At 57.0% G+C, this 27,210-nt stretch overlaps 2 protein-coding genes across 2 annotated transcripts; one reads left to right on the top strand and one right to left on the bottom strand.

Moving 5' to 3' along the window:
• Window positions 1–3,474: 3,474 nt before the first annotated feature.
• Window positions 3,475–5,121, top strand: AVPR2 (arginine vasopressin receptor 2). Its single transcript, XM_004390604.1, has 3 exons — window positions 3,475–3,499; window positions 3,946–4,827; window positions 4,913–5,121. Exons 1-3 carry the CDS (start codon window positions 3,475–3,477, stop codon window positions 5,119–5,121), a joined length of 1,116 nt encoding a protein of 371 aa, XP_004390661.1.
• Window positions 5,122–5,703: 582 nt separating this feature from the next.
• Window positions 5,704–27,204, bottom strand: ARHGAP4 (Rho GTPase activating protein 4). Its single transcript, XM_023725441.1, is given in 22 exon segments — window positions 5,704–6,084; window positions 6,939–7,038; window positions 7,247–7,330; window positions 7,588–7,774; window positions 7,858–7,925; window positions 8,008–8,241; window positions 8,355–8,460; window positions 8,557–8,691; window positions 8,793–8,870; window positions 8,954–9,014; window positions 9,633–9,735; window positions 9,946–9,973; window positions 10,222–10,306; window positions 10,384–10,575; window positions 10,791–10,892; window positions 16,421–16,642; window positions 16,743–16,871; window positions 18,055–18,405; window positions 18,407–18,538; window positions 18,765–18,927; window positions 19,002–19,209; window positions 27,086–27,204. Coding segments are annotated over 22 exon segments (2,994 nt in total). The 5' UTR covers window positions 27,153–27,204; the 3' UTR covers window positions 5,704–5,925.
• Window positions 27,205–27,210: the final 6 nt, after the last annotated feature.

Raw genomic sequence — 27,210 nt, forward strand, 5'->3', positions numbered from 1 at the left:
TTCCCTCGGGTGGGCACAAGCCACTCACCACCCCCTCCCACACTCCTTAGGGGACCTTTCCCTCCTCCTCCTCTCCAGGACCCCCAGCGCATCACTGCCAGCCTCATGGGGGCAGACCCTGGGCCTCTGCCTTCTCTGGGGTGAGCCCAGCACCCCCAGGTGGTCTCCCGCTCCTGGCTAACGCAGCCTGCAAGGCAGGGGCCCCTGGGCAGCCCAGGGCCATCTCTGCTGACTCACGTGGCCCTGACAGTGAAGGGCCTCTTCCCATCACCCACCGTCCCCTCCCCTGGGGTGTGGCTGGGCCAGGGGCCTGCCCTGGGCCTTTCCCTTTCACTCAGCCCCGGGTCTCTGACCTGGCACAGCCCCCACGCAGCACGTACGTGGGCGCGCCCACGGGCCTCGCGCCTTCGGGGTCTCAGCCATTGTGGTGGGGGGACCTCTGCTTTCATAACTCCAAACCCCGGTGGGCGGTGGCTGGCAGCTGGGTCCTGGAGGATGCGTCAGCGGGGAAAGCAGCCCCTGGCCTTGGTGCCTACACCGTTCCCCTGCTCGTCCTGGCCTTGGGCGCACACTAGCCCCTCACCCTGCTTCTTGGGACCCTTCCCCAAGACAACAGAGAAAGCAGGACTGCAAGAGCAGAGGTGTGGCCATGGCTGGGTCCCAGGCAGAGAAACTCATAAGGAAAGGGAGGCTCTTGGGCCCCAGAAGACTGGCCTTGTCCCTGGTCCTGTGACGCGGTGCTCGCTGTATGACAAGGAACCTCATGGCCTTGATACCTGTGTCCCTCAGAGAAAGCCTCCCCTGCAGCCCCCAGGGCCCCCTCGGGCTCTGAGGCCCGTCTCCCCTGCAGGGCTGGGAGCCACGTGGGGTGTGCACAAGGGGAGAAAGAAGTATTTGTTCTGCTGTGACCGTTTCTCATGGCTCACAGCTTTCCCTTGTCCTAGGATCTTGCCTGGGGTGATCTGTGTAGCCTGTGGACTTCACTTTCTGCCATCTTTGTTTGTCTGGATGGCGTGAGAAACGTCTTTACTCTCTTGGATGATAATGGTAGCGGTGACAGGGACAATGTGAGCATGTCCTTGCTCCTGGGAGGTGAGGGCTGCAGTGTGTTGGGATTCTGCAACCTACTTCCAAATGGGTCGGCAAAAGCAAGCATGTGTGTGCGTGTGAGAGACAGAGAGAGAGAGAGAGATGCGGGGATCTGGTGTGTGTGCGTGCATAGACCTGCGGCATACGTGTGTACTGCATGCTGTGTGGCGTGGGGGCGTGGAGGGGTGGGGTGTGTGCATCTGTGTGCGGTAGGTATGTGCATGCGTGTGTTCTGTGTGGTGTGTGTAGATATGCTTGTGCATGGGGTGGGTGTGTACGGGTTCATGCCATGTGTGTGTGCCATGTGCCGGGGGTGTGGTATGGTGTATCTGTACATGCTATGTGTGTGTGTGTAGGGGTGTGTGTGTCACACCGTGTGCTGTGTGTATGGGTGCACGCTGTGTGTGTGTGCGTGGGGGTGCGTACACGTACATGCTGCGTATACGTGCGGTATGTGTGCTGCGTGCAGGCTGCGTGTGCTGTGTGTAGGGGTGTGTGCCATACTGCGTGCTGTGTGTATGTGTGCACGCTGTGTGTGTGCGTGGGGCTGTGTACATGTACATGTTGCGTGTGTGCCATGTGCAGGGGAGTGTGGTGTGTGCATCTCTGTGTATCGGTAAGATTCTGCCGGTGTCCCCGGGGCCCTGGCGTGCTCTGTCCCTTCACACCCAGAGGAAGGAGGAGCGTTGGCAGCCACGGCAGGGAGAGGCTGTTTGGCCTCTGGCCTTGCCGGTCAACAGAGAAGACGGGACAAACAGGGAAAAAGGGCCCATCTCCAGACTGAAGCCTGCCCCTGGGCCGGCGGGCTGGGCTGGGCTGGGCTGGCTTAGGCTGAACCAAGCTGGGCATGCGGGAGAAGCCGGGGAGGGCTGGAAAGAGGGAGTGAGGGTGGGCTGAAGGGGAGAGGGCTCCTGTGGCTGGAGGGGAGAGGAGGGGGGAGTGGATGGGCTGGAGGGGTGTCCCTAGGGCCAGACTGGGGGAGAGGAAAGGGGAGTGGCTAGAGGGGAAGAGCCCAGCCCCCCTCTCAGGCCCCCCACATTGTCACACGCATGTCGTGAGCGGATGGGCGCCTGTGGGTCAAGCGTATGTGCACTTGTGGGCGTGTGCTGCATCATGTATGTGAGTGTGTGAGAGAGACAGACGGACCGACAGGAGGCTGGAGAGCAGCCTGCAGGAGTTGGGCCGCAGGAGCGCCTGGCCGGCCGAGTGCGCTGAAGCCCCCTCCTCCCGGGACAGGTAGCTACAGGTGGGGAAGGAGGAAGAGGGTGGGGTGTTGGGCTCCCACAGGGCCTTGGGGAGGAAGCCGGATCTCACAGGGGTACATGAAGCCCGGCTGGGCCTCTGCCCCCCTCCCTTCCAGTCCTTCCTCTCCCGCCAGGCCCTAATTGAGGTGGGGGAGGGGCTGCTGGCTGCAGCCCTGTGTGGCTCGTGAGGGGCCGCGTCCGTGCCCTAGGCGCTCACTCTGGGGCCCAAGGAAGGCCAAGAAGGAGCCCTGCTTGGGAAATGGAAGTCACATTTTGTCCCACAAAAGCCGTGGGATCCTGGCCTAGCCCCACTCATGCCTGGCCTCAGTTTCTCCACTTCTGAAGTGAAGGCGCTGTATTAAGTGCCCTCCATCCAAGAGGCGAGCCAGGCCGAAGTCCTAGTAAGGTGGGTCGCACGGGGTGTAGGTGGTGAGGGGTGGGCTGAGGGAGGATGGTGGGCATCGAGGCCAAGCTGGGGCCCTCAGGAGTGGGTGGAGGGAGTCCGGGGGGGCAGATGGGGGGGGGGCTGGCCAGGCCAGGGCACAGGAGGACAGGAGCCTACTTCCTGGTGGCCCAGGCGGGAGCCAGAGGTGGGGGGTGGGGACGGGGGCAGGGCAGGGGAGGAAGTCCCCCCCTGGGCAGTCACTCCCAGAGGCCTGAGTAGGGCAGGGCAGCGATGAAGAGCAGATCTGAGCACGCGGGCCACCCGTGCCGCCGCCAGCTGCCCAGGAGCCAGGGAGCCCAGCCAGGTGAGGGGCCGCGAGGGGTGGCCAGGGGCCTTGGGGCGGGGGTGGATGTGGGCTTGGAGTCTCCGGGTTCACCTTGGGCACCCACTCCCAAGCCAGGTCTCGAAGACTGCGTGGGTGGGTGGCCGGCTCTGTCTGACTGCCCCTCTGTGTTCTGCCAATCCTGGGAGCCTTCTTTCTGCCTCATTGGAGGTACCCCCAGCGCCTGTCAACACTCTCGTACACTGACATCCTCTCTCTCTTACACACACTCACACACACACACACACACACACCCCACAGCCCCCCACAGGCCCCCACTGACAAGCCCTCTGCCAACGGGCACCTCTGAAGGGTCCTGTGTCCTCCAGGAGCTCAGAGGACCTGTCCCACAGACCAGACCCCTGTGGCCCACCATGCTCAAGGCGTCCCCCACCTCCGGTAAGGTTCCAGCCCCAAGGAGGCAAAGCGGCTCCCCCACCCACCCCGGACGAGCCGGTGCAGCAATGGGGCTGCTCCTTTCCAAGGTCCCCCACCCAGGTCCTCTCCAGGGTGTGGGGGGGGCCGAAGGACAAGCGCTAGCTGTCAATGGAGGAGGGGGGGCGGAGGGGCCGTGGCTCTATCCTGCTCACCGGGCCAGGCTGCCCTTCCTCCCGGGCCATACCGGCCTGGGGGATGGGACCCGAGCGCGAATCCACACCCACGTGGTTTCCCTGCAGGAGAGCTCGGTGCTGGAATGCTGGGCACCAGGAAGGGGGAGGCAGGAGGGGAGAGTAGGGAAGCAGGAGCTCAGGGTGACCAGCCTGTCTCGTGTGGCACCACCTTGGGCCCGGGTCCCCTGCAGAACCCCTTCCCTAACTTGGATCTCTCCTTCCACCCCTGGCCAGCTGGGCCTGGGCCCGTCTCTCGACCCAGCTCCCCTGGCAACAGCAGCGAGGAGGAGCTGGATCCCCGGGACCCGCTGCTGGCCCGGGCCGAGCTGGCCCTGCTCTCGACGGTCTTTGTGGCCGTGACCCTGAGCAATGGCCTGGTGCTGGGCGCTCTGGCGCGGCGGGGGCGGCGGGGCCGCTGGGCGCCCATGCACGTCTTCATTGGCCACTTGTGCCTGGCTGACCTGGTGGTGGCCTTGTTCCAAGTGCTACCCCAGTTGGCCTGGGATGCCACCGACCGCTTCTGGGGTCCAGATGCGCTGTGCCGGGCCGTCAAGTACCTGCAGATGGTGGGCATGTATGCCTCGTCTTACATGATCCTGGCCATGACCCTGGACCGACAGCGCGCCATCTGCCGCCCCATGCTGGCCTACCGCCACGGCGGCGGGGCTCGCTGGAACCGGCCAGTGCTGGTCGCCTGGGCCTGCTCGCTCCTTCTCAGCCTGCCGCAGCTCTTCATCTTCGCTCAGCGCGACGTGGGGGACGGCAGTGGCGTCCTCGACTGCTGGGCCCGTTTTGCTGAGCCCTGGGGCCTCCGCGCCTACGTCACCTGGATTGCCCTGATGGTGTTCGTGGCCCCTGCCCTGGGCATTGCCGCCTGCCAGGTGCTCATCTTCCGGGAGATTCATGCCAGCCTGGTGCCAGGGCCGTCAGAGAGGGCTGGGGGGCGGCGCGGCAGGCACCGGCCGGGCGGCCCCAGTGAGGGAGCCCGGGTGTCGGCAGCCGTGGCCAAGACCGTGAGGATGACACTGGTGATTGTGATTGTGTATGTGCTGTGCTGGGCACCCTTCTTCCTCGTGCAGCTGTGGGCAGCGTGGGACCCAGAGGCGCCTCTGGAAGGTGGGTGCAGCCCTAGCCCGCACCCAGCAGGGGCCCTGCGCACAGCCAGCAGGCCCCTGAGCCGCCGACTCCTCCGCCTCCACAGGGCCCCCGTTCGTGCTGCTCATGCTGCTGGCCAGCCTCAACAGCTGCACCAACCCCTGGATCTATGCCTCCTTCAGCAGCAGCATCTCCTCGGAGCTCCGCAGCCTCTTGTGCTGCGGCAGCCGGAGGCGCGCCCCTCCCAGCCTGAGGCCCCAGGATGAGTCGTGCGCTACAGCCAGCTCCTCCCTGGCCAAGGACCTGGCCTTCTGAGGAGCCCGTGGGAGGCGGGGACCCAGTGGGATTGTGCCAGTGCCTGGGGTCCAGTCGCTGCCGCCTTGTGTGGCCCTGGGCAAGCCCAGGCCCTCTCTGGCCCAGGCTACACTGTTTGAGACCTTGGGCTCCAGGATTCTGAGGGGCCCGTCGGCCAGACCTCTGTGAGGGGCAGGACTGCAGGGCCTGGTGGCAGGCAGCACCCTAGTGAGCACCCCGTCGGGTAAGGCAGGGGGAGCCCAGGAGGAATGCAGGGTGGGCTGGGCACCTTCCTGTCTAATCTCCCCCTTCTCCCCGCCCCTCTCCCCCTAATAAAACTTCCAGCTCGTGTTCTCACACGGCGAGGGGCTCCTTGGAGCCGGGTAACAGTGCGTGTGGGGGCGGCGCAGAGAGACAGGCAGACTTCCCACCCCCCCAGACACATGCACAGCTCTGAAGCACACCACACGAGCAAGCCGGGGGGACCGCCAGGGCAGAACCTGCCGCCTCCACCACAGTGATGGGAGAGTCAGGTGGCTGGCCCATGCCCACCTGCCCAGCCCCCCAAAACAGAGAGCTGGCTGGCGTCGGAGAATCATCAGGTCTTTATGAATCACTGCCACCCGCATCAGGCACGTGCCACCCAAGACTCCCTGACGAGCTCCCTCCGTTACCCCAGGGTCTTAAGCCAGTGCTGGGGCAGGCAGGGGCGTGAGGTCAAGGAACCCTGTTTGGCCTCCTCTGCAAAGGGTCAAGGGCAGGTGCCCTGAGCTTGCTGGGCAGGGCCAGGGAGAAGCAGGGCCTGGGACCCTGGGGACAGGATGCTTAGGGGGAGGCCGGGGCCCCGGGGCCTCGGGGGAAGCTTTTATTCTTGCCGGGGCGGCTGGAGCTGGGGGAGCTGGGGGACACTGGCCCGTGACCCTGGCGGACGGCAGCCTTTCCCAAGAGCTCCTTAAACACGGAGTCCATGGTTTGTGCCACACTCTGGTGGGGCGAGAAGAAAGGGATGTGACAGCTGAGCACGCCCTCCCAGCGACCCCGCCCAAGCCTCCCCGCAAGCGCCTCCCCACTGCCACCAGGCGCCAGCTCTCCTCCTCCTCCCACGGGGCCCACCGCCAGCCCCTCCTCCCTGGGCCTCCATCGCCAGAACCTGGCCCTCCTCCCTCCCCTTTAGGGTCTCGGTCACAGCCTGGGGGGTGTGCAGCAGCTCCTCCAAAGGCCCTGAAGTGGGGTCCCTCTGGATGGGCCCTGGGCTCCCCTCTCCTCACGCCCACACTCTCCCTGGCTGAGGTCACACCCTCTCCCAGGCTTTAGACCCGGCCCCGCCCCTGCTCTCCCCTCTGCTCTAGCACCCCCTCCTCCTTCTGGCCTGGGCGGCCCAGCTCAGACCCCGGTGCCCGCTGTGACCCACCTGGGACATGCGCACGCTCTCATACTCCCCCTCACTCCCCCTCAGGCTCAGTGAGCATCCCTGCCCCCAGCTCACCTAAGCAGGGGGCCGGGCGCCCCCAGGTGGAGCCCAGCCCCTTTCCTCTCCCTTCAAGCGCCACCCCCCCCAACCCCACTCCCAGCCAGCCACCCCTCCAAACCTCTCTTCCATCTGTCCCTTTCATCTTCCTGGCCCCAACAGCCCCTGCCATGTCCCTGCCTGTCACCTAGCCTGGCTCCACTGATGCCAACCTTCAGTGTTCCTTCCCCATGCGTGGCCCTGTCACAGCCCCTCGTCCCTGCCCCCACACCCTGCCAGGCAGTGGCCTGAGCTGAGTCGGGGAGGGAAGGGACTGAGCTTGGCCCCTGAGGGAGCACGGAAGCCCGCGAGCTCTGGCCCAAGCTCTTACCTTGTCCACATCCATGAGTCTCTCTGGGGAGGCTGGGACGAGACAGTGCCGTCTGTGCCCAGAAGTGCCCCTGGTCTCAAGTGGGGCGCTCAGCCCTGGCCTGCAGGGCATGGGAAGTCAGCCTGGCTGGGTATCCCAGAAGTCCCCGAGCTGAGCTGACAGTGGCTCCTCCCACCCAGGCAGCCCCCGGGGAAGCCCCTCAGAGGCTCTCCCTGTCACCTTCCACAAGGCCCCCCCTCTACATGCCAGGGCCCACCCCCCGCCCGTCTGGCCTGGCCCAGTGCAGTGGGGCCCTCGCCTGTGCTCACCTGCTGGCGCACTCTGCTGGGAGGCCCTCCAGGCTGCTCTCCCCTGCCGCCTGCAGCCCCTGAGCCGCCAGATGCTTCTCTGCCCTGAGGATAGAGTGGTTTGTCTAGAGCCACGGTTCTCAGCCCCAGCCAGAACCAGTCAGAATGACCGACTGGATTGGACACCGTGGGAGGGGTGGGTGGGGAGCAGCAACTAGGGTGTTCACAAGGCCTGCACGAGGTGCTGCTATAGGCTCCAGGTCCAGAACCACTGGGGTCCAGTCCCCACTGGCCCCACCAGGCTGTGGGCCCTCTCAGGACGGCAGAGGGAGGCCAGCAGGGCCAGCGGGCAGCTCACTCACCCGGCAGCGGGCAGGGTGATATACTTGTGGGGGATGAGTCCGCACGTGCCGCCGAGCTCCCCCCACCACCAGTCATCCGAGGCTCGGGTGTGCAGCCGCAGGACTTCCCCTCGCTGGAAGGTCAGCTCCTGGGCTGTGCGGCCCATGTAGGCAAAGCAGGCCACAGCCTCCATGGCCCCCTCCACATCTGGGGAGAAGACAGAGCCTTGTGGGGGGAGGTGGAGAGGACGCCGGGCTGGGAATGGGGGCCCTCCTTCCTGTCCCCCTCACCATCCTCCTGGGCCCCGGCCTCCAGCTCTGGCTCATTCTCCCCCGCCATGCTGTCCAGCTGGGCATCCCTGCGGTCAGAAGCAGATTACAAGGCGGGTGAGGGGGACTCCCGGGCCACTGGGCGCCCCCTACCCAGTACAGCGGGCATACCCCAAGCAGCTGGCGGAGGGGGGTGCCATGCACTTCTCGTAGACAGGGCCTGGCAGCTCAGCCAGGGGAGGGAAGACGGACGTCGGCTTCATGATGAGTGTCTGCACCAGCCGGTTCACTCGGCCCTGCAAGGCCACGGGGTCCTGCCCAGCAGGCACAGGCAGCAGCGTCGGCCCGAAGCACACAGCCAGGTTGTAGGGATCCATCATGTTCTCGTCGCTGTACTGGGCCAGGCTGGAGGCCAGGAGGGTCACAGGCAGGAGCACCTGTCCAGGGGCCGAGCCGTCCCTGCCCCCGACCCACGCCAGCCCACGAGCCCCCGGGCCACCTCACCGCCCAGTACTCACTGGTTGAGGAAGGTGAAGAGGTAGCGCAGGACCACCAGCACTGGGCCCGGCAGCCGGGCCAGGAGGCGGCTCACAGACTCCAGCCTCTCCATCGCGTCCTCGGGCTCTGTGGTCAAGGCCGCCCCCCAGAGAGAGGCGCGCGTGTCAGCAGGCCGCTGTGGAGTGGCACCCCCGCCCCGCCCGACTCAGGCCCTGGCCTCACCGCTGGAAGCCAGAAGGTCGCCGAACAGGTCCGGGGGGAAGAGTGGGGGCTCCAGGCTCCGGAAGTAGAGCTTCAGCACTCCGGCCACCGAGTCCAGGTCCTGGACACCACAGCCTTCCACCAGCGCGTCCTCACCTGGGGACGGCACGCGGGGAGGGGGGAGGCAGCGGTGGCAGCAGCCCGGAGCCTGCTGGAGCCCGCCCCCACCCGGTGGCCACCCACCCTGCCGTCCCCACCTCTCTCAAAGGCGTCGCGGATCTCTGAGACCCGGGGCTGGGCGCCTGACACCCGGAAGATGCCTTCGTGCTGGAGGCCTGCAGAGAGAGCCAGGGACCGTGGGCCCAGGGGCTGGGTGCTGGGTGCCAGGGTGGAGGGCAAGGGGCCGAGCATGGCTTACCGTTGAGGTTAATGAACCGGATACAGCTCTCCACCACCAGGGGCACAGGCTGGCCGGAGCTCTGGGGGTAGAGAGGGCGTTTAGCTGGGTGGGCCTGCTCTGCCCCCCACACCCCCACGCCCGTTGCTTTTTGTTCGGGTTTTGATCTCTGAACCATGCAGCTGTGAACCTCACTCCGGGTGGGTGGCAGCTAGCTCTGACGCTATTTCGCAGAGCCTTACGCTGTATTTCCCAACCGCTTGCTGCCGGCAGGTAAAAATGCAGTCGAACTCTGGAAGTTGGCCTTGTGTCCAGTAACACGGCAAAATGCAAATTTGTGAATTTAAATACGCGGAAGATTCTTTTCAATGCTCTGTGCGCACAAGCAATCACTGCAAACGCTAGGTTTAGCTCCTCTTTTCCGGTCCCTCTTGCTTGTCTTATTTCACCGTCTAGGACCCCGTGTTGATTAGAAGCAGGGCTTGGGGGAGTCCCTAGGTTGTTGCCAGTCGGAGGCGAGAAGCTCAGGATACTACACTCCTCAGGCGCTGGCTGCTGAGGCTTTTTGTAGGGAATGCGGGACGTGGGTTCAGGCAGCCCATCAGGACACAGAGGTGACCCCAGGGACCCAGGGCTGGAGAAAGACCTGAACGTCCAGGGAGGGCCTAGACTCAGCTGGGGTGTGCGGCAAAGTGAGTACCTGGATAAACTTCTCCATGTCTCCCCCAAAGAGCTTCTGGCTGTACTGAGAGCTGGGGCGGGGCTGGCGGCTCCTCTGAACTTTTCTCTGCGAGTACTGGGTCCTGCGATGAAGGGAGCAGTGCGTGGCAGGGGTAGGGTGCCCCACCCTCCGGCCCAACCAAACAGCCTGCAGAGTTCTTCTAGAATTCACCGGGAGATTGAGAGCCCAGAGGACTGAGCAGCAGAGCTGGGCTGGGGGGAGGGGACAATGGGCCACGCTCTCCACGTTGCCCCTGAAGGATCCCTAAGAAGGCACCTTGTGCCCAACTCACCAGGACATCTCCCGCTCCTCTTTGTCACCTGGAAGGAGAAGACGTTGGTCTGCCTCTCGGGCACCCCAGAGAGAAAGGCATGGCCTGAAGGCTCAGGGCAATAGAAAAGCCAAGGGCAAGATCAAGGCCAGCACTTTGCTAGGCTATTTCCTACACGGGTCAACCAACTTCTCTGGACAGGCTGAAAGTACCACGGGCTGGGGCGGGCCCAGGCAGGAGAGGAGGGGCAGGAGGGGCAGGAGGGGCGAGCCCCCACGGGGCAGGAGCCAGGCCCACCTCGCTGGATGGCCTCCTGCAGTTGCTTGTGCTTGGCCTGCAGCTTGGCAAGGACGCTCCGGCCACTCAGATACTCCTGTAACTTCTGGAGAGGCCGAGATTCAGTCCGAGCTCTTGTCCCGCCCCTCCCTCGCCCCGGCCCAGCCTGGCCTCCCCACCCACCGTGATGTAGAAGGTCTCCGTCTCCTGCTGCTGTCCCCGCCTCCGGCCGGCCTGCCGGGCCCCTGGGTCCGAGCATGTGGACTTGAGGGACTCGGTGGAGGGACTGGCCTGGAGTGACTCAAGCACGTCCCCGTCATCTGATGCCACCAACTCCAGCAGGGCCTGCAGCGTCGCCTTCAGCGTCTTGTTCACCTGGGAAGGGGATAGCACAAGGGCAGGAAGCAAGGGGAGACGAGGTGGGGGACGAGGAAGTCCAAGTCAGAGGAAACTGGGAGGCCACTGACACCAGGGAGGGAGGCAGGCAGGGAGGAGTTCCCAGGGAGGGCCAGTGTAGGGGCTCCAGGCACGAGGGGACTGGGGCTCTGACTCTCCGGACCCCTGCCGCCCCTCAGGCCTGGCCCCTATACCTCTTCTGTCTCAATGGTCTGCCGGCCTAGGCGGCTCTGGATATTCTGGGCTCTGGGCATAATCTCATCCCGCAGCTCCATCTCAACCTGGATCTCGGCCACCTGTGGAGGGCATTGGCCACGACAGAGCGCTCAGACACGGAGTGGGGTGGGCATGAGGGAACACAACACGTCCCTGCAGCCTTGGTGGCCGACGGGCAGGACCACCAGCCCCCGACACATAATGAAAATGGTTCTGAAGCATGGTAGGGTACAAACTGAAGAGACTTGAAAGCGGGGACTCCCAACAGCTACGTGCACACCAACCAGTGTTCATCAGAGCACTACCCCACAATAGCCCAAGAGTGGAAACAAGTCCAGTGTCCATCAACAGATGATGGATAAACATAATGTGGTCCATCCAGACAATGGAGTATTACTCAGCCATAGAGAAATGGAATTCTGATATACGCTACCACATGCAGGAACCTCAAAAACATTATGCTAAGTAAGCGCCGAGCATTATGCTCTTTTAAGAACTATCTATATGGGATCAAATTGTCAACGGCAACTCGAAAGACTAGGGGGCAGCAAATTTACGTGAATGAGGGAGAAACAACTCAAACAAGGAGGGTGAGAATGGTTGCACTGAAAATAGAACTATCAAACGTCCCGGCCATTCCACTCCTAGGTATATACCCCAAAGACTTGAAAGCAGAGACTCAAACAGAGACTTGTGCACCAATGTTCACTGCAGCACTATTCACAGTAGCCAAAAGGGGGAAACCACCTCAACGCCCATCCACAGACGAGTGGATAAACAAGATGTGCTTCATATATACACAGAATACTACTCAGCCAGTAGGAGAAATGAAGTCTTGATACATGCTACAGCATGGATGGAGCTTGGAGACATTATACTGAGTGAAATAAGCCAGTCACAAAAGGACAAATATTGTATGACCTCACTTACATAAAAAGACAAGAAAAGGCAAATGTAAGGAGACCAGTGGTTACCAGTGGTTACCAGTGGTGGGAGGAAGAGGGAAAAGGAGAGTTAACGGTGATGGAAAAATCGCATTGACTAAGGGTAGGGTTGCACAGCCCATTATTGTTAATTGCTGTCAGTAAGTTCTACACCTGTAAAAAGTTGAATTGGCAAAAGTTGTATGACAGATGTATTTACAACAACACACACACACACACAAAAAAAAGTAGTTGCTGAGGCTACTCATGTACAACCAAACACCTCATGGGATTTGGTTCCTCGGTTTGGAGGTTAAGGTCATGCATTCATGGGACATCTCAGTTAATTGACCTAATAACGTGTTTAGTGCTTCTGTTCTACCTCCTAGTTTGTTGCGTAGTGCCTGGGGTCTTAAAACCTTGTAAGCAGCCATCCAAGGCACAACAATTGGTCTCTATTCAACTGGAGCAACAGAGGAAGAAGGAGCATCAGGAATAGGAGGAGGATATGGAATGTGTGGCTAACTGCCTCCAGGAACAACTGCCTCCTTTGCCATGAGACCAGAAGAACTAGATAGTGCCCAGCTACCATTACTGAACATTTTGAACAAAGATTCCATAGCAAAATCCTGATCAAAAGGGGGAAAACACAGAACAGAATTTGAAATTCTTATGGATTCTAGACTTTCTGGAGCCATGGAGGGTAGACGAACCCCTGAAACTATTGCTCTGAGACAATCTTTTACACCAGAAATAACCCCTGAAGTCATCTTAAACCAAACAGTTTAGCTTAAGTAGCAAAAAATGTCTGCCTTGAACATTCTGCTCTTTTAAGAACTAAATGGGCTCAAATTGACAACAACTCAAAAGAATAGATAGGAACCTTAGGGGGCAGTAAATTTACGTTAATAAGGGAGAAACAGCTCAGACAAGGAGGGTGAGAATGGTTGCACAACTTGAAGAATGTAATCAATGTCACCAAATTGTACACAAAGAAACTGGTGAATTGGTGTATGTTTTGCTGTGTATACTCTCAACAACAACAACAAAATAAATAAAATTTGGGGGAAAAAAACAGGGAGGGGAGTCAAGTGAGGGTGAGGGCACTGCCTCACTGGGCCTCGGGGCAGGCTACCCGAGACGTCACCTCTCCCTGAGCCCCTTTCTTCCCCGATTCAGACTGGTGAAGGCACCTCTGATGCCCTCGCCCTGTCTGCCTGTGGGGTCTCTCCGCACACTTCACATCCCAGTTTCAACTGGCCATCTTTGCTCTTGATGGTGCCCCTTCGCTGGCCGTGGGCCACACAGTGTGGGAAGGAGTAGGAGCAAGGGATGAGTTTGGGGTGTGTGTGTGTGTGTGTGTATAGCCAGCTGGGACGATCAGCTGGCCTTGGTGTTCCCCTGTTGAACAGAAATAGTGTCACAGAGCCTCAGCATCAGACAAGGCCACTCTCTGGCCGTGGTGGGAACAAAACAAGAACATAAACGACCAAACGTCCTGCTGTGCCAGCTGATGTGAGTGACAGCTGCTGCTTTGCCAGTCACAGTGTTAGCCTCACTTCAGTCGTTCCACCTTCTAGATAAAATGTATTATGGACCCAATCACAGAATGGCCCCCGCTTCCTCACTGCCTGACATCCAGAGCAAAGCCCTGCTTCTTGAATCCCAAATCCCCTAACACCAGTCCAAATCCTCTAAGTCCTTTCTAACCCCTTTTACTGAAATGTCCCACGGCAACCCATGGTGTTCCATCTCCCAACTTGTTCGGTTACAGGTGTGTTCCTGGTGGTCTGCGGTTGGGGGGCACTGAACTAAAACCAGATTAAATGAAAAACTGTTTCTCCAAGTCCTCTCACCCCACTCTACTCCCCCAAATTGGCAGCCAGACCCCCAGCAGAGGATTAGAAGAATTCTCTCCAGGGAAATTGGCAAGATCAAGAGGAAAGACTTTACAGAGACCAACATTTGGGGTCTCCCAACCAAAGAGCTGAGTCTCTGCCCGGTTACCCTGCAGGGGTGACAAGCTCTGCTCAAGGACACTATGAACTAACAGCCAAGAATCACCAGACATTTGGGGAAAGTTTTAAAATGAAAGACGGAGGCCAAAGCAAGCTTTAAAAAAAGCTGCAAGAAAACAGAAAATATAGGGAGTAGAGGGAAATGTCGAGAAAACAAAAATTAAACATTTCAAGAATATTGGAAAAGATACGGCATCCAGAAAATAAGAACAAAGGGTTACTTTACAACAGGAATTCAAGGAACAAAACAGAACTAAAAATGAAAACATGAAAGTAAAAAACGAATTTTTAATTAAACAAGGGACTGGAAGATACAGTTGAAAGCTCTAAGAAAGTAGAATAAAAGGCATAGAACTGGGAAATAGGAAAGAGAAAAAAAATTAGAGATTCAACCCATGGGCTTCACCATCCAAATAAGAAAAAGTACTGAAAGAGAGAGAAAAGAAAATTATCAAAGGAATAATACAAGAAAATCGCCCCAAAACTTAAGGACAGAACTTCCCAGATGGACAGAGCCCACTGGTTGCCCAACGCTGAGAAGGAAAAAGGATTCTCAAGGCATACCATCACAAAATTTTACAACAAAGGGAGAAAGAGACTATCCTAAAAGCCTCTAGGTCGCATACAAAGGTTCAGAATTCAGAATGGCATCGGACTTCTCACCAATAATACTAAAAGTTGAAGATAATGGAGAGACGCCTTTAACATTCTAAAATGATTTTCAGCCTTGAATTCTATACCCAGCCAAACGACTATCAATTGCAGTAACAGAATACAGGCATTTTTAGACATGCAAGGTCAGGAAACTATTGTCCACCAAAACGAGGGTGATAAACCAAGAAAGAGGAAGAAGACATGGAATCCAGGAAACAGAGGATCCAAAGCAGGAGAGAACAGCAGGGATTTCTCAGGATGGTGGGGAAGGGAAGCTCCCGGATGCCATCTGTGCAGACTGGAGGGCCCCAGGGGGAGGACTCCAGGAAGAAGTAGGAGTTCACAGATTGCCTGGTATGGCTGTCACCAGTCTGTCCCGGAGTGTGGACATGAGTTAGTGATAAATACATGGAAAGCTAAGCAGCATTTCTAAGGTGAGCAAATTAATAATTCCAGAAAAAAAGGAAAAATTGGCCAAGGAAGGAAAAGGAATAGAGCATTTGGCTCAGCTGTGAACAGTATTTGTAGTCATCATAATTTAAACACTGAATGTTTCGTCAAAAATTCTGGGCTAGAAGGCAGAAGGGGAGTAGGAAGCTGATGATAGGGAACACAAAGTAGAGTAAGGATATTGTTGATGTGTTGTGAGATTGTTAACCATTGTCATAGGGCAACATTTGTAGTAACTGTTAAAGGGGAGACTATTTTGTCCTGTAAGCCTTCATCTTAAGTGAGAATAACAGCACAATTAGAAGAGCGTAGTCAATGTCATTTAAATGCGTATGTAAAAAAATTTTTGAAATGGCGTATCTTTGGCTGTGTGTATTTTCACTAAAAAAAAAAAAAAGTTGAGAATTTAGAGGGTTAAAATGTTGTGGGGTTGTTAACCAATGTCATAAAACAGCATGTGTGTTACTGTTACATGAGAAACTATCTGTTCTGTAAGCCTTCACCTGAAGTACAATAAAATATTTAAAAAAAAAATTCTGGGCTAATTAAACGGGCAGAAGAGGAACGCGGGTGTGGTTGGACGTGGGAGATGGAGACAGGGCTGAGTCCCGAGCTGCCATGGAAGGGAGTCGGCAGAGCACAGCTACAGGTGAGAGTCAAAGAGCAGCCGACGTGTATGACGTGAACACATGGAGGGAGATGCTAGAAGCGGCAGCTAAAAAAGAGGAAAGGGGCTGGCTGTTCCTGGGCGGTGGATCGCGTTTGCCTTTTTAAACCATGTGTGTGCTTTTAAGCTATTACGTTGCTCAAAATACAAACTAAATCAATAAAAGTTCAGGTCAGCTCCAAAGGTGCCCCCTGTAATCCCAGGCCATGTGTGACGCCTGTTCAGTAAAGTGTTGACAGAAGACAGCAACTCGGGCGACAAGTGTCTCACCGTGTGTATGGCTGATCCCCGCCCCGCGTTTCCTCATGAAAAATTAAGAACCATACAGAAAAGGTGAAAGAACAGACATGAACACCCATCTACCCAACACCTCCCGTTAGCACTGTTCCCATTTCGCTGGATTTGCCTCTGCGCGCGCGCGCGTGCTGGCGGAGCCATCGGGACATAAAGCTGCTTTAAATGCAGGTGCTGGTTTTCCTGGTTATTCTTGCCCGATGGTTGCAACACTTTCTCCTCGTCTCTCCAAAGAGATTAGGAATCTTTTTTTATTATTATCCTGAAGTTTTCTTTTCCCTGCGTAGCCTGTTCCTGTTCCTTAAACCAGTAAAACCAGCTGCCGTCATGTTGACTCCACAGGGTTTTCCATAGCTGATTTTTTGGAATCAGATTGCCAGGCCTTTCTTCCATGGTGCCTCTGGGTGGACTTGAACAGCTAGCCTTCCGGTTAGCAGCCAAGCACATTAACTATTTGCACCCCCCAGGGACTCCTTCTGTTCCTGAGCCAAGTGGGAAGCATTCCCCTCCTCCAACAATTACGAGGAAGATCAGAGGATGCAAAATCCTCAGGCACACAGCCCCGGTGAGGCTTGGGCGTTAACGGACTGGGAGGGCCTCACCTCATCCCCCTCGTGGGGCTGGTAGTCAAAACGCAGCGGGGGACAGAAGGCAGCTGCATGCAACTCAAGCACCTTGGCCTTGTCCCCTGGAGGATCCAGGGCCTCCAGAGCCTCTTCCAGGCTGCCCAGGCCCTGCATCTGGGAGGCCTGGGTGCGGCTCTCGGCAGCAGTGTAGCTCCGGAACACCTGGCCCAGGGCCAGGTGGAACCCTGTGTCACAGCACTGGGGGAGGAAGGAACGAGATGTCTTGGGTGGGCCCTGGAGGCGTGGCCTCCGGACTCCGGCCCACTGGGTCCCTGGCGCCCCCACCCCCAGGACTCACGTCCATGAGGTCTGGCACATCCTGCAAGTAGTAGTTCCTGATGGCGGCATTCACGCTGGCCAGGCTGAGCAGGTACTCGTTCCTCGCCTTCGTGCACTTGAGATCGTGCTCCAGGAACTTGGCCTGGCGCTGTTCAGACAACCCAGCCCATCCAGGGTCACCCTCTCCACTCACCCTCCCCTCCTCACACTCGCTTCCCTCGGGCTGCCAGTGCTCAGCGGCACCCTGGGAGCCAGCCTGATGGCGCCATCCGCAGACCCGTCCCTTGCCGTGGTCTGGGCCTCATCGTTCCTGTCACTCCTCAGAAATGACTAGAGCGATCCAGCGGGGGGCAGGCACAGAACTAGACACCTGATCGATGAATCACACTCCCACTCACACCACACACCCACGCCCCCCAGTGGAGGTGTGGGCTAGGTACTGGGGAACCTAGAGGACCGTCCGAGAAACTTGGCTTGGACGCAACCGGGAAACCTCACAGCAGAGAAAACAAGCTGACCACTTCCCAGGTGGAAGGACCGGAAGGGCCAGCCCAGGCAGGGACAACAGCTACACAAAGGTGACTAGAGGTGGAACAAGTGGCCGAGGGGACGGGACGGGTCGTCAGGGGCCTGCTGGCGCCTGGGGTCAAAAGGCTGGAAGGCTCTGTAATGGCAGTAGCTGGGGGACCTTCCTAAAATACAACCTGTCACCCCTCAGAACACTTGATGACATCCAGCTCCCTCTTCTGCTCTCTGGCCTCCGCCACGCTAGACCATCACCCCCGGCCCCTGCCCACCTTGGTGCCTCAACCTCCCCATCCTTTCTTCAGGAGCCTCCTCACACACTCCTTCTTGCACGTCACCCGCTCACCCACCCTGCAGCTCTCCTCGCCGCTCTGAAAGCCCACGGTGCTGCGTGAGGCGGGAGGGGTGGGTGGAAAGGGCCCCGGACTCTCATCACCACAGGGCTCGGGGCTGCGAGGGCACCATTCCTGCACTCCTTCTCCCTTGGGCTCTCCGGGCCTACCGAGCCTGCTTTAGTTAACTGCCGTGGCCCCATGGCACCCACCATCCCCAGGTTGCAGAACCTTCCAGAGCCAGCAGGGCAGACCAGACCAAGTCGCTCCCCTTACCGTGGGAACCTGTGGGCAGCCTGTCTGATGATCTGCGGCTGTCTGCCCCTAGCCCTGCCTTCTCCCACTTCACATACAGCATACGGCAGGCCCAGTGAGGGCCAGGGACAAACGCCAGGCCCCAGAGCCTTTGGAGACAGACAGGCAGCAGACACACGGGAGCAGGCAGGCCAAGTCCAAGGCAAGCTCCAGGCCCACCTTCTCCACCAGCCGACCTTTCTTGATGGAGCTCTTCCTGGAGGGCCCCGCCTCAGTGGTGGTGGTGGCGGTGGCGGCGGCGGCGGCGGCGCTCCGGCCAGCTCGCTTCTCCTCCTGGCGCTCAGCTTCCCGGAGCTTGGTCTCAGCATTCACGCTTTCCGTGCGGTACACCTGGTATGTCTTCCTGGCCTGTAAGGAGGGCCAAGGCAGGGCAGCCGCTGCTGAAGGCCACAGCCGTGGCCAGCCCCTCCCACTCCCCCTCCTGGCCTGTCTGGGACTCTGACCAGCACCAGAACCAGGACCAGAGGCCCAGGGAGAGGAGGTGCCTTGCCCGAGGTCTCCCCTGGATGTGGGCACCCAATTCTCCTTGGGCCTGGCCTGGGGCCATGTGAAGGCTTGGGGGTCCCTGCCCGGTCCTCACCGTCTGAAGCTCGGAGACCACCTTCAGAAGCTCCTCCTGCAGCTGCTGCTCCAGGTCCTTACTCTAGAGGTAGGGGTGGGCAGGAGGAAGACGTGCGACCACGGTCCCGCCCCGTGGGACAGCCCACCACTCCTCAGCTCGGCAGTCGAGGCTCCACCCGCTCGAGCCCCTCTGCCTGATGCCCACGTGGCTGCCCAGGCCCTCCAGCCCCCAGACGGAGCACCCTCAGGCTGCTCTCGCAAGGTGCTGAGCCGTCTGCACCTCCTGTGGATCAGGGCGAGAACCCTACCTTCCTGACTATGCGCCCCACGTACTCCGAGAGGTGGGTCAGGCGCTGGACCAGGGATCCGGTCAGCACCTCGCTGAGGGCCGCGCTCTCCCGGCTCTGCTGCCGCGTCTGCTGCAGCAACACGGCCCAGCAATGCAAGGGCGACAGGAGGGACGGCTCCTTCCTGGGGGGCAGAGGGGCACTCAGACCTGGGCCCGGCTGGCCCCGGCGCAGCCAGCCTGCCAACACAGCACCTACCGGAAGCTTTGGTGCTCGCGACTGCCGCTGCCCAGGCGGCCTCCTCTGCTGGAAAAGCGCTCGGCCAGCTTGTCCAGGCCCCGAGAGTACTCCAGCTCCACCTCGGCGCGGCGCCGCATGAACTCGGCCAGCTCCTGCAGCAGCTCCCGCCGCAGGTCGCCCTGCAGCTCCAGGCAGCGCAGCTGCTCACTCAGCTGCCAGCGTATCTCTGTGGGGGGACGGGGGCTCAGCGGAGGCAGAGGCCCCAGGCCCCCACTGCCATCTGCCTCAAGGGCTCCTGGGGGCCCAGACTCTGCTGTCAGGAAGAGTTTTGGGCGCCAATGTCCAGCTGGGCCAGGAAACGCTCTGGGGGCAGCAACTCTGGGCTCCTGAGGCTGAAGGGAAATGGTTAAAGAGGACGGGGAAGGGCGTCCCAGGGTGAAGGAAGGGCCAGTGCAAAGGCCGAGGGGGGCGGGGGACCCATGTGGGCAACACAAGCCCCCATCCCCATCTTCCCCATTGCTAGCCAGCGTCCCTCTCTTTGATTTCCCGTCTCCTTGGTCCCTGGAAAGCCCCAGCCTTCGTCCCCTGCCACTTCCTTCCCCTTTGGTGTCTAGGCCAGGCGGCGAGGGCAGTAGCTGGCAAGCTAATGGGGCTGACAAGGGGCCCACTCCCCATCCCCCACCCACGCACCTCCCACGAGAGCCCGCTCTGGGTCCCGCCACTGGCGTTTTGGTTTGGCAACCCTGCTTCCCCACACAGACCTAAAGCGTGGAGGCCAGAAAGCTGCCTGTTTGAGGCGCGTGAGCACCCCGTGAAAACCCTCTCACGTCCACTGGTCGGATCGCACCCCCGGCAGGCACTGGGGGCTGCTGGGCCCAGAAGACCCTGCCCACCTGCTAATCTTTGTCCACTTCCCCAGGGACAGAATGTCGATTCCATATCCGCTCCTGGCCAAGCCCCTGCTCTCCTGGAGCTGGGCTGGGAATGGGGGAGACAGACAGCAAGTGAATGTGGGGGCAGGGGCGCTAAGGGAATGAGCAAAGCAAGGTGCATTCAGAACGGAAGTGGCTCCAGAATGGCCTCTCTGAACAGTGACATTTGAGCAGAGAGCTGAAGGAAGTGGCAGAGAGAGCCGTGGGGACCGCTGCGGAGGCCAGCGTGGCTAGATCGGGCAGTTGAAGAGGCCGTGGGGGCAGATGGCATAGCGCCTGTGGCCGGGGAGGACTCGGGCTGGACTCCAGGTGACAGGGGAGCCAAAGCCCAGAGCCCTGTGACTTGGCTTCGCTTTTAGAGGGTCCCTCAGGCTGCTGCGTGCAGCACCCAGCCCAGTTAGCAGCTACTGCAGGAGACCAGGGAGCTGGCCTGGGAAGTGGCAGGGTTCAAGATGGCAGTTGGAAAGAACTCTGCTATGAACAGCTCTGTAGTGGTTTGATTTTTTCCTGCCAGTGACTCCTCAGGGTCGCAGGGCATGGGGCGGCCCTGTGGGTTTACCGGCCCAGGATCCAGTGTCTCCCTCTGATTTCCCTTTGGAGAATTTCCCCTCCCTATCCTCAGCCCACGGGGTTGAGGGCAGTTGGCCTCTCTCCCTGACTCCATGCACCTCAGACCTGGCCTCCAGCCTAACCCCCATCTGCCCCAGGGACTGGCTCCCAGAGCCGCAATGCTAACCCTCCTCCTGGAACCACTGGGAAAGAAGCTCAAGCTGGGTAAATGGGGTGGGGGGGGACTTCCTGCCAGTGAGCATGAAGGAAAGCGCCCTCCTCAGGCCAGCGGGGGCGAGGCTTGAGCTGGGGATTTATCAGTTCCCTGAGCCAGTTGGAATGGGCTTCATGTCACTTGAAACCAGAAGAATCTTACTGGAATCAGGGTAACATTTTTGGATAAAAGTAAATTTCGTTTCGTTCCAAGAATGGTCTGAGAAGGGCCCTGCCCACCTGGACATGACCCCTTGCCCTCACCGGAGGCATATGCTCCCTGGGGACCCATTACAGCGAACAGCGCTGAACGGACTGGCAGACAAAACAATTAGTTTATGCTTTGGTACCAGCAGCTAAAGGCTACCTTAAGGCAGGGCTTCCAACTGGTTTGTTTCGGTTCAAACCCCTGCTGAGAATTTGCACTTCCACCCCAGATATACTGAATCAGGATCTACACTTTAACAAGATCCCCAGGTGATTCTTATGTATAATAAATTTTGAGACTCACTGCTCTATGGGTGGTTGCCAGCATTGGTCCCTAACCAGCAGTATTAGCGTCGCCTGGGAACTAGTTAGAGATGCAAAGTCTCCTTTTGTGATTGACTTATCTCACTCAGCATAATGCCCTCTAAATCACCTACTGTTGATGGGCACTTAGGTGGTTTCCATCTTTTTGCTATTATGAACAATGCTGCCATGAACATGGGTGTGCATACGTCTATTCGAGTGACGACTCTTATTTCTCTAGGGCGTATTCCTAGGAGTGGGATTGCTGGGTCATATGGTATTTCTAGTTCGAGTTTTTTAGGAAGCACCTTACCATTTTCCATAGTGGCTGTACCATTTGACATTCCCACCAGCAGTGCATAAGAGTTCCAGTCTCCCCACAACCTCTCCAGCATTTGTGATTTTCTGGGTTTTTTTCCTTATCTCTTTATTCCTGTCAGTAATGTTGGTGTAGGATGGTATCTCATTGTAGTTTTGATTTGCATCTCGGTGGTGCAGTGGTTGAGAGCTACGGCTGCTAACCAAAAGGTCAGCAGTTTGAATCCATCAGCAGCTCCTTGGAAACCCTATGGGGCAGTTTTACTCTGTCCTATAGGGTCGCTATGAGTCGGAATCGACTCCACGGCAACGGGTTTGTTTTTCAGGGGGGTGGATAATGGCTAATGATCGTGAGCATTTCCTCATGTGTTTGTCAGCCGTCTCAGTGTCCTCTTTGATGAAGTGTCCGTTCATGTCCTTTGCCCATTTTTTAATTGGACTGTTTGTCTTTTTGTTACTGAGGTGTTGAAGTCGTCTATAGATTTTAGAGATTAGACCCTTGTCAGATATGTCGTAGCCAAAAACTTTTTCCCAGTCTGTAGGTTCTCTTTCTACTCTTTTGAAGAAATCTTTCAGCAGTTCAAATCTACCAGCCGCTCCTTGGAACCCTTCTGGGGCACTTCGTTCTACTCTGTCCTTTAGGGTCGCTATGAGTCAGAATCAACTCGACGGCAATTGTTTGTTTTGATAAGCGTAAGTGTTTAATGTTTAGGAGGCCCCGTTTATCGAACTCATCTGCTGCTGTTTGTGCATTTTTTGTTACGTCTGGTATTCTCTCTCTGCCATGTATTAGGGCCCCTAGCGTTGATGTTTTTCTTCCACTATCTTTAGAGTTTTAGGTTTTATAGTTAGGTCTTTGACCCATTTTTAAGTTAGTTATGGGGTCCTGGTCCATTGTTTGAAAACATGGACATCCAGTTTTGCCAGCACCATTTGTCATAAAGACTGTATTTTCCCCATTTAATGGACTTCGGCCCTTTGTCGAGGACCAGTTGTCCGTAGGTGGCTGCATGCCTGGGTTCTCAATTCTGTTCCATTGGCCCATGTGTCTGTCGTTGTACTAGTACCAGGCTGTTTGACTATCGTGGCTGTACAGTAGGTTTTGAGGTCAGGTAGTACGAATCCTTCGACTCTGTTCTTCTTCTTCAATAATGTTTTGTCTATCTGAGGCCCCTTTCCTTTCCATATAAAGTTGGTTATTAGTTTTTCCATCTCGTTAAAGAACGATGTTGGGATTTGGATCAGGATTGCGTTATATCTGTAGAGCACTTTGGGTAGTATTGACGTCTTCACGATGTTCAGTTTTCCTATCCGTAAGCATAGTGTGTTTTTCCCTTTATGTAGGTGTCTTGTAGTAATGTTTTGTAATTTTCATTGTATAGGTCTTTCACATCCCTGGTTAGATTTATTCCTAAGTACTTTATCTTTTGGGGGCCTATTATAAACGGTTCCGTTGCTAAAGGTTTTCACTGGCTGATTTTTTTCAGAAGTAGACCGCCAGGTCCTTCTTCCTAGTCTGTCTTACTCTGGAAGCTCAGCTGAAACCTGTCCACCATGGGTGACCCTGCTGGTATTTGAATACTGGTGGCATAGCTTCCAGCATCCCAGCAACATGCAAGCCCCCACAGTACGACAAACTAACAGATACGTCTCACATCCTTTGGACGTGTCATCAGGAGGGACCAGTCCCTGGAAAAGGGCATCATGCTTGGTAAAGTGGAGGGTCAGCGAAAAAGAGGAAGACCCTCAATGAGATGGATTGACACAGTGGCTGCAACACTGGGCTCAAGCATAACAACGATTGTGAGGATGGCGCAGGACCGGGCAGTGTCTCGTTCTATTGTACATAGGGTGGCTATGAGTCGGAACTGACTCAATGGCACCTAACAACAACATTGCAAATGGTGTTGTTTTCCTTTTTGAAGTTCTCTTTCTTGATATAGAGGAATCCAACTGATTTTTGTACATTGATCTCATATCCTGCTATTTTGCCGAATCCTTCTATTAGTTCCAGCAGCTTTCTTGTGGAATCGTTGGGGTTTTCTATATATAGGATCATATCATCTGTGAATAGGGATAGTTTTACTTCTTCCTTACCAGTTTGGATGCCTTTATTTCCTTTCCTTGCCTTACTGCTCCAGCTAGGACTTCCAATACAATGTTGAATAAGAGTGGTGATAAAGGGCATCCTTGTCTGGTTCCCGTTCTCAAGGGGAATGCTTTCAGACTCCATCTACGATGATGTTCGTTGTTGGTTTTGTATAAATGCCCTTTATTATGTTGAGGAAATTCTCTTCTATTCCTATTTTGCTGAGAATTTTTATCAGGAACGGGTGTTGGACTTATAAAGAAACAAGAAAAGCTCTACACACAGGAAAAAAAAATTCTTTGATGGTTACCAGGGATGGGAGGGGGAAAGAAGGAAAACTACCAAATAGATATGACACATGTTAATGTTGGTGAAGGGAAAGGCAATACACTATATGGGGGAAGTCAGCAAAACAGGACTAGGGCATGGGAGGACACTGAGAGGAACGCAAGAAAAAAGGGCAACAACGCCAATTACTACAGCATAGACAATCCTGCAGCGATAGCATTAACAAACACTAATTTACGAATGGATGCATAGGCAGATAGGTACGCCAAGAGGTGTGGGAGGGTGTAAGGGAGCACACCCACCTGCAGATATAGGTTTGGTGGTGGGTATTTCTACATACATAACTGCAGGTGCTGCTTCTATAGTAATATAGACAATAGAGCACACACAAGGGCCATAGTCAGGGCAACTTCTTAGACATAACCAAACACCTCACGGGATGAAGTTCCTAGGCTTGAAGGCCAAGGATCATAGACTTTGGGGTCATCTAGCTCAACTGGCACAACACAGTTCATAAAGAGAAAGTTCTGCATCCTACTTTGATGAGTAACATCTGGGGTCTTAAAAGCTTGCGAATAGCCATCTAAGGTACATTTACTGGTCTCTTCCCGTCCCGAGCAAAGGAGAGTGAAGAAGACCAAAGACTCAAGGGAGCAATTAGTCCAAAGGACTAATGGACCACATGAACCACAGCCTCCGCAACCCTGAGACCAGAAGAACTACATGGTACCCAGCTACCACTACCAACCGCTCTGACTGGGATCACAACAGAAGGTGCCAGACAGAGTGGGAGAAAAATTGGAGAACAAAAAATCAAAGTCACAAAGAAGACCAGACTTACTGGTCTGACAGAGACTGGAGGAACCCCTGAGATTATCGCCCTAAGACACCCTTCTGACCTGGAACTGAAGCCATTCCTGGCGACCACCTTTCGGGCAAACCACAGACAGGCCCGTAAAATAAACAATAACACCTGAGAGGAAACTCCTTAGAACAGTCAATTATACAAGATCAAAAGGGAGACATTTGCCCAAAGGCAAAGATGAGAAGGCAGGAAGGTACAGAAAATCAGGACGAAAGGAAACGGGGAAGCTCGGGTGGAAACGGGGAGGGGGCTGACACACTGTGGGGAATGAAATCAATGTTATGGAACACTTTATGTACAAATTATCGAATGGGACACCAATTGGCTCTGTAAACTTTCACCTAATGCACAATAAAAAAAAATTTTTTTTAAAGAAATGCAAATTCTCAGCTGCGGTTCGAACCTAAAGGAACCGGTGGGAAGCCCTGCCTTAAGCCGGGCCGCCTTCTGGTTCAAACATGCGCACTGCCTGGTGTCAATTAGGAGCGGGGCTTGTGAATTACAGCCCGGCTCTGAGATGCACCCCTGCGCCCCTATTGGCAGCCAGCGAGCCAGCGCCCCTAGCAGAGCCGCTGTGGAGCCGTTAGTCCGAAACTGGCTCTCAGAACTCAGCCCAGACACAAATGCAGCAGGCAACCTTCCCGGCCCTCCCCCCAGCTGAGGTCTGGCCCTCTTCCCACCCCCTTGTTGACACCCTGCGCTTTCCCTCGGTAGCGGTTACTGTCATCGTGGGCTGTTTACTCTGTCTCCCCACCAGACTAGAGCCGTCAGAGGGCAGGGACTGGTTCTCCCCTGTCACCAGTGGTCTCAGGGCCTGGGACAGGAGAGATGGATACAAAACATTTGTCAAATGGAAGGATGGGACGCACATACGCTCGAATTCATAGCTGGGACTCGGGCCCCACGGGCACTTCCTGTGAGCGAGGCACAACGGTCTCACTTCTGCAGAAAAGAAGATGGCCGTACTTTCGGAGGCGGACCTTTTGGAGGTGGGCCATCAGGACAATGACCCTGTGCTTCTAGCATGGTAGGAAGTTGGGTTTTTTGGTTGGCTGGTTTGTTTTGGTTTTTTTGAGTGGGGGATGAGGAACGGAGGCTAAAATCGTTGACAATCCAGAGCAGGCAAGCAACGTCTTAAAGGCTGTCTTCTTCAACTCTAGTATCCTACTTATGTATCCCTCCCTCGTGACAGTTCTGGGAAGCAGGATGGAATCAGTATCTTCATCTGAGCAGTGACGACAGTGAGGCTTGGGAGCTGGCATGTCCTGGAGAAAGTCACCTCTGGCATATTCGTGTGTAAATGACTCGCACTGAATAATTACAACAGAACCTACACCTCTGGGTTGGAAGGACCTTCAAGCGTCATTTCATCCTACCTTGGCAAGGCTGTATCATGGGGAAAAGAGCCCTGGACTCAAAGTAAACCAGCTGTGTGACCACGGGAAGTCACTGCACCTCTCTGAGCTTCAGTTTCTGTAATTGGCAGAACAGAAACCAAGAGTGCCCGCCTCCCAGGGTCGTGGCAAGAGCGATATGGGGTCACACATCTGAAGGCACCGGGGAACTGCTGGCGCTAGGTACCACCTTCTTTCCTTTGAAAGAGTTACCACGCCCTGAGTAAGGCCAGCAGAAGCTGCCGACTAGGAATTTTTCAAGCTGATTTGCCTGCGATTTGCATGGGAGTGTCTATCCGCACCTAGAGGTCTAAGGTCAGAAGGCTGCAAAGTGGGCCCTGTTGACTCTCTCCCAAGAGTCACTCAGCCGGCCTGATCCAGCCACAGAGGCCCTCATGTCTGAGCCACCCCAGTGCTAAAGGGAGGGAAAGGTGTGGCCCGGGACTGGAGTCGGGCTGGTTTTAGGGCACAGCGATCACCAAACCAAACTGCGTGTACCTTACTCCCTCACCGCCCCCACCCCACCAAGGTCAAGGTGGCCGCTTTCACCGTGGCTGGTATCCCCCACTTCCTGAGTGGCACCTAGGAACACCTGTCCCGCCTTCCCTCGGGCCGCCAGGATCTCCGCTGCTCCTCCGTTAGGTTCAGAGAGAACCCGAGGAGAGCAGAGAGACCAGAGAACGGAAGGAAGGAAGAGGGGACAGTGGGCAGTCCCCCCTTCAGGGATCTAAGGGGACCTCCAGCCAAATGGGGGCAGAGAGGCCAGCAGGAGCTGGGGCTCCCTCTCCCGCCCCCCTCCAGAGATCGCAGGGCCGAGGGCTGCGGGACTTTCCCGGCCCCGCGCCAGCCGGGCCAGCAGCTGGGGGCCTCCCCGGGGGCTAGGGCGCCCCCACGACCTCAGGGCCTCCGCGGGGAAGGGCCGGCAGTGCCTGGCGCCCTCTCACCTTTGACTTGCGTCTCATACTCAGCCTGCGGCGCCCGCTCCCTGCGCAGCTTTCCGTGCGCGGCCATGGCCGCGCCGTCGAGCCCCGCTGCTCCCACGCGCTCGCGGCGGCGGCGCTGGAACCTC

Source organism: Trichechus manatus, unplaced genomic scaffold (genome assembly GCF_000243295.1).
Source record: "Trichechus manatus latirostris isolate Lorelei unplaced genomic scaffold, TriManLat1.0 scaffold00309, whole genome shotgun sequence".
Classification (NCBI taxonomy): domain Eukaryota; kingdom Metazoa; phylum Chordata; class Mammalia; order Sirenia; family Trichechidae; genus Trichechus; species Trichechus manatus.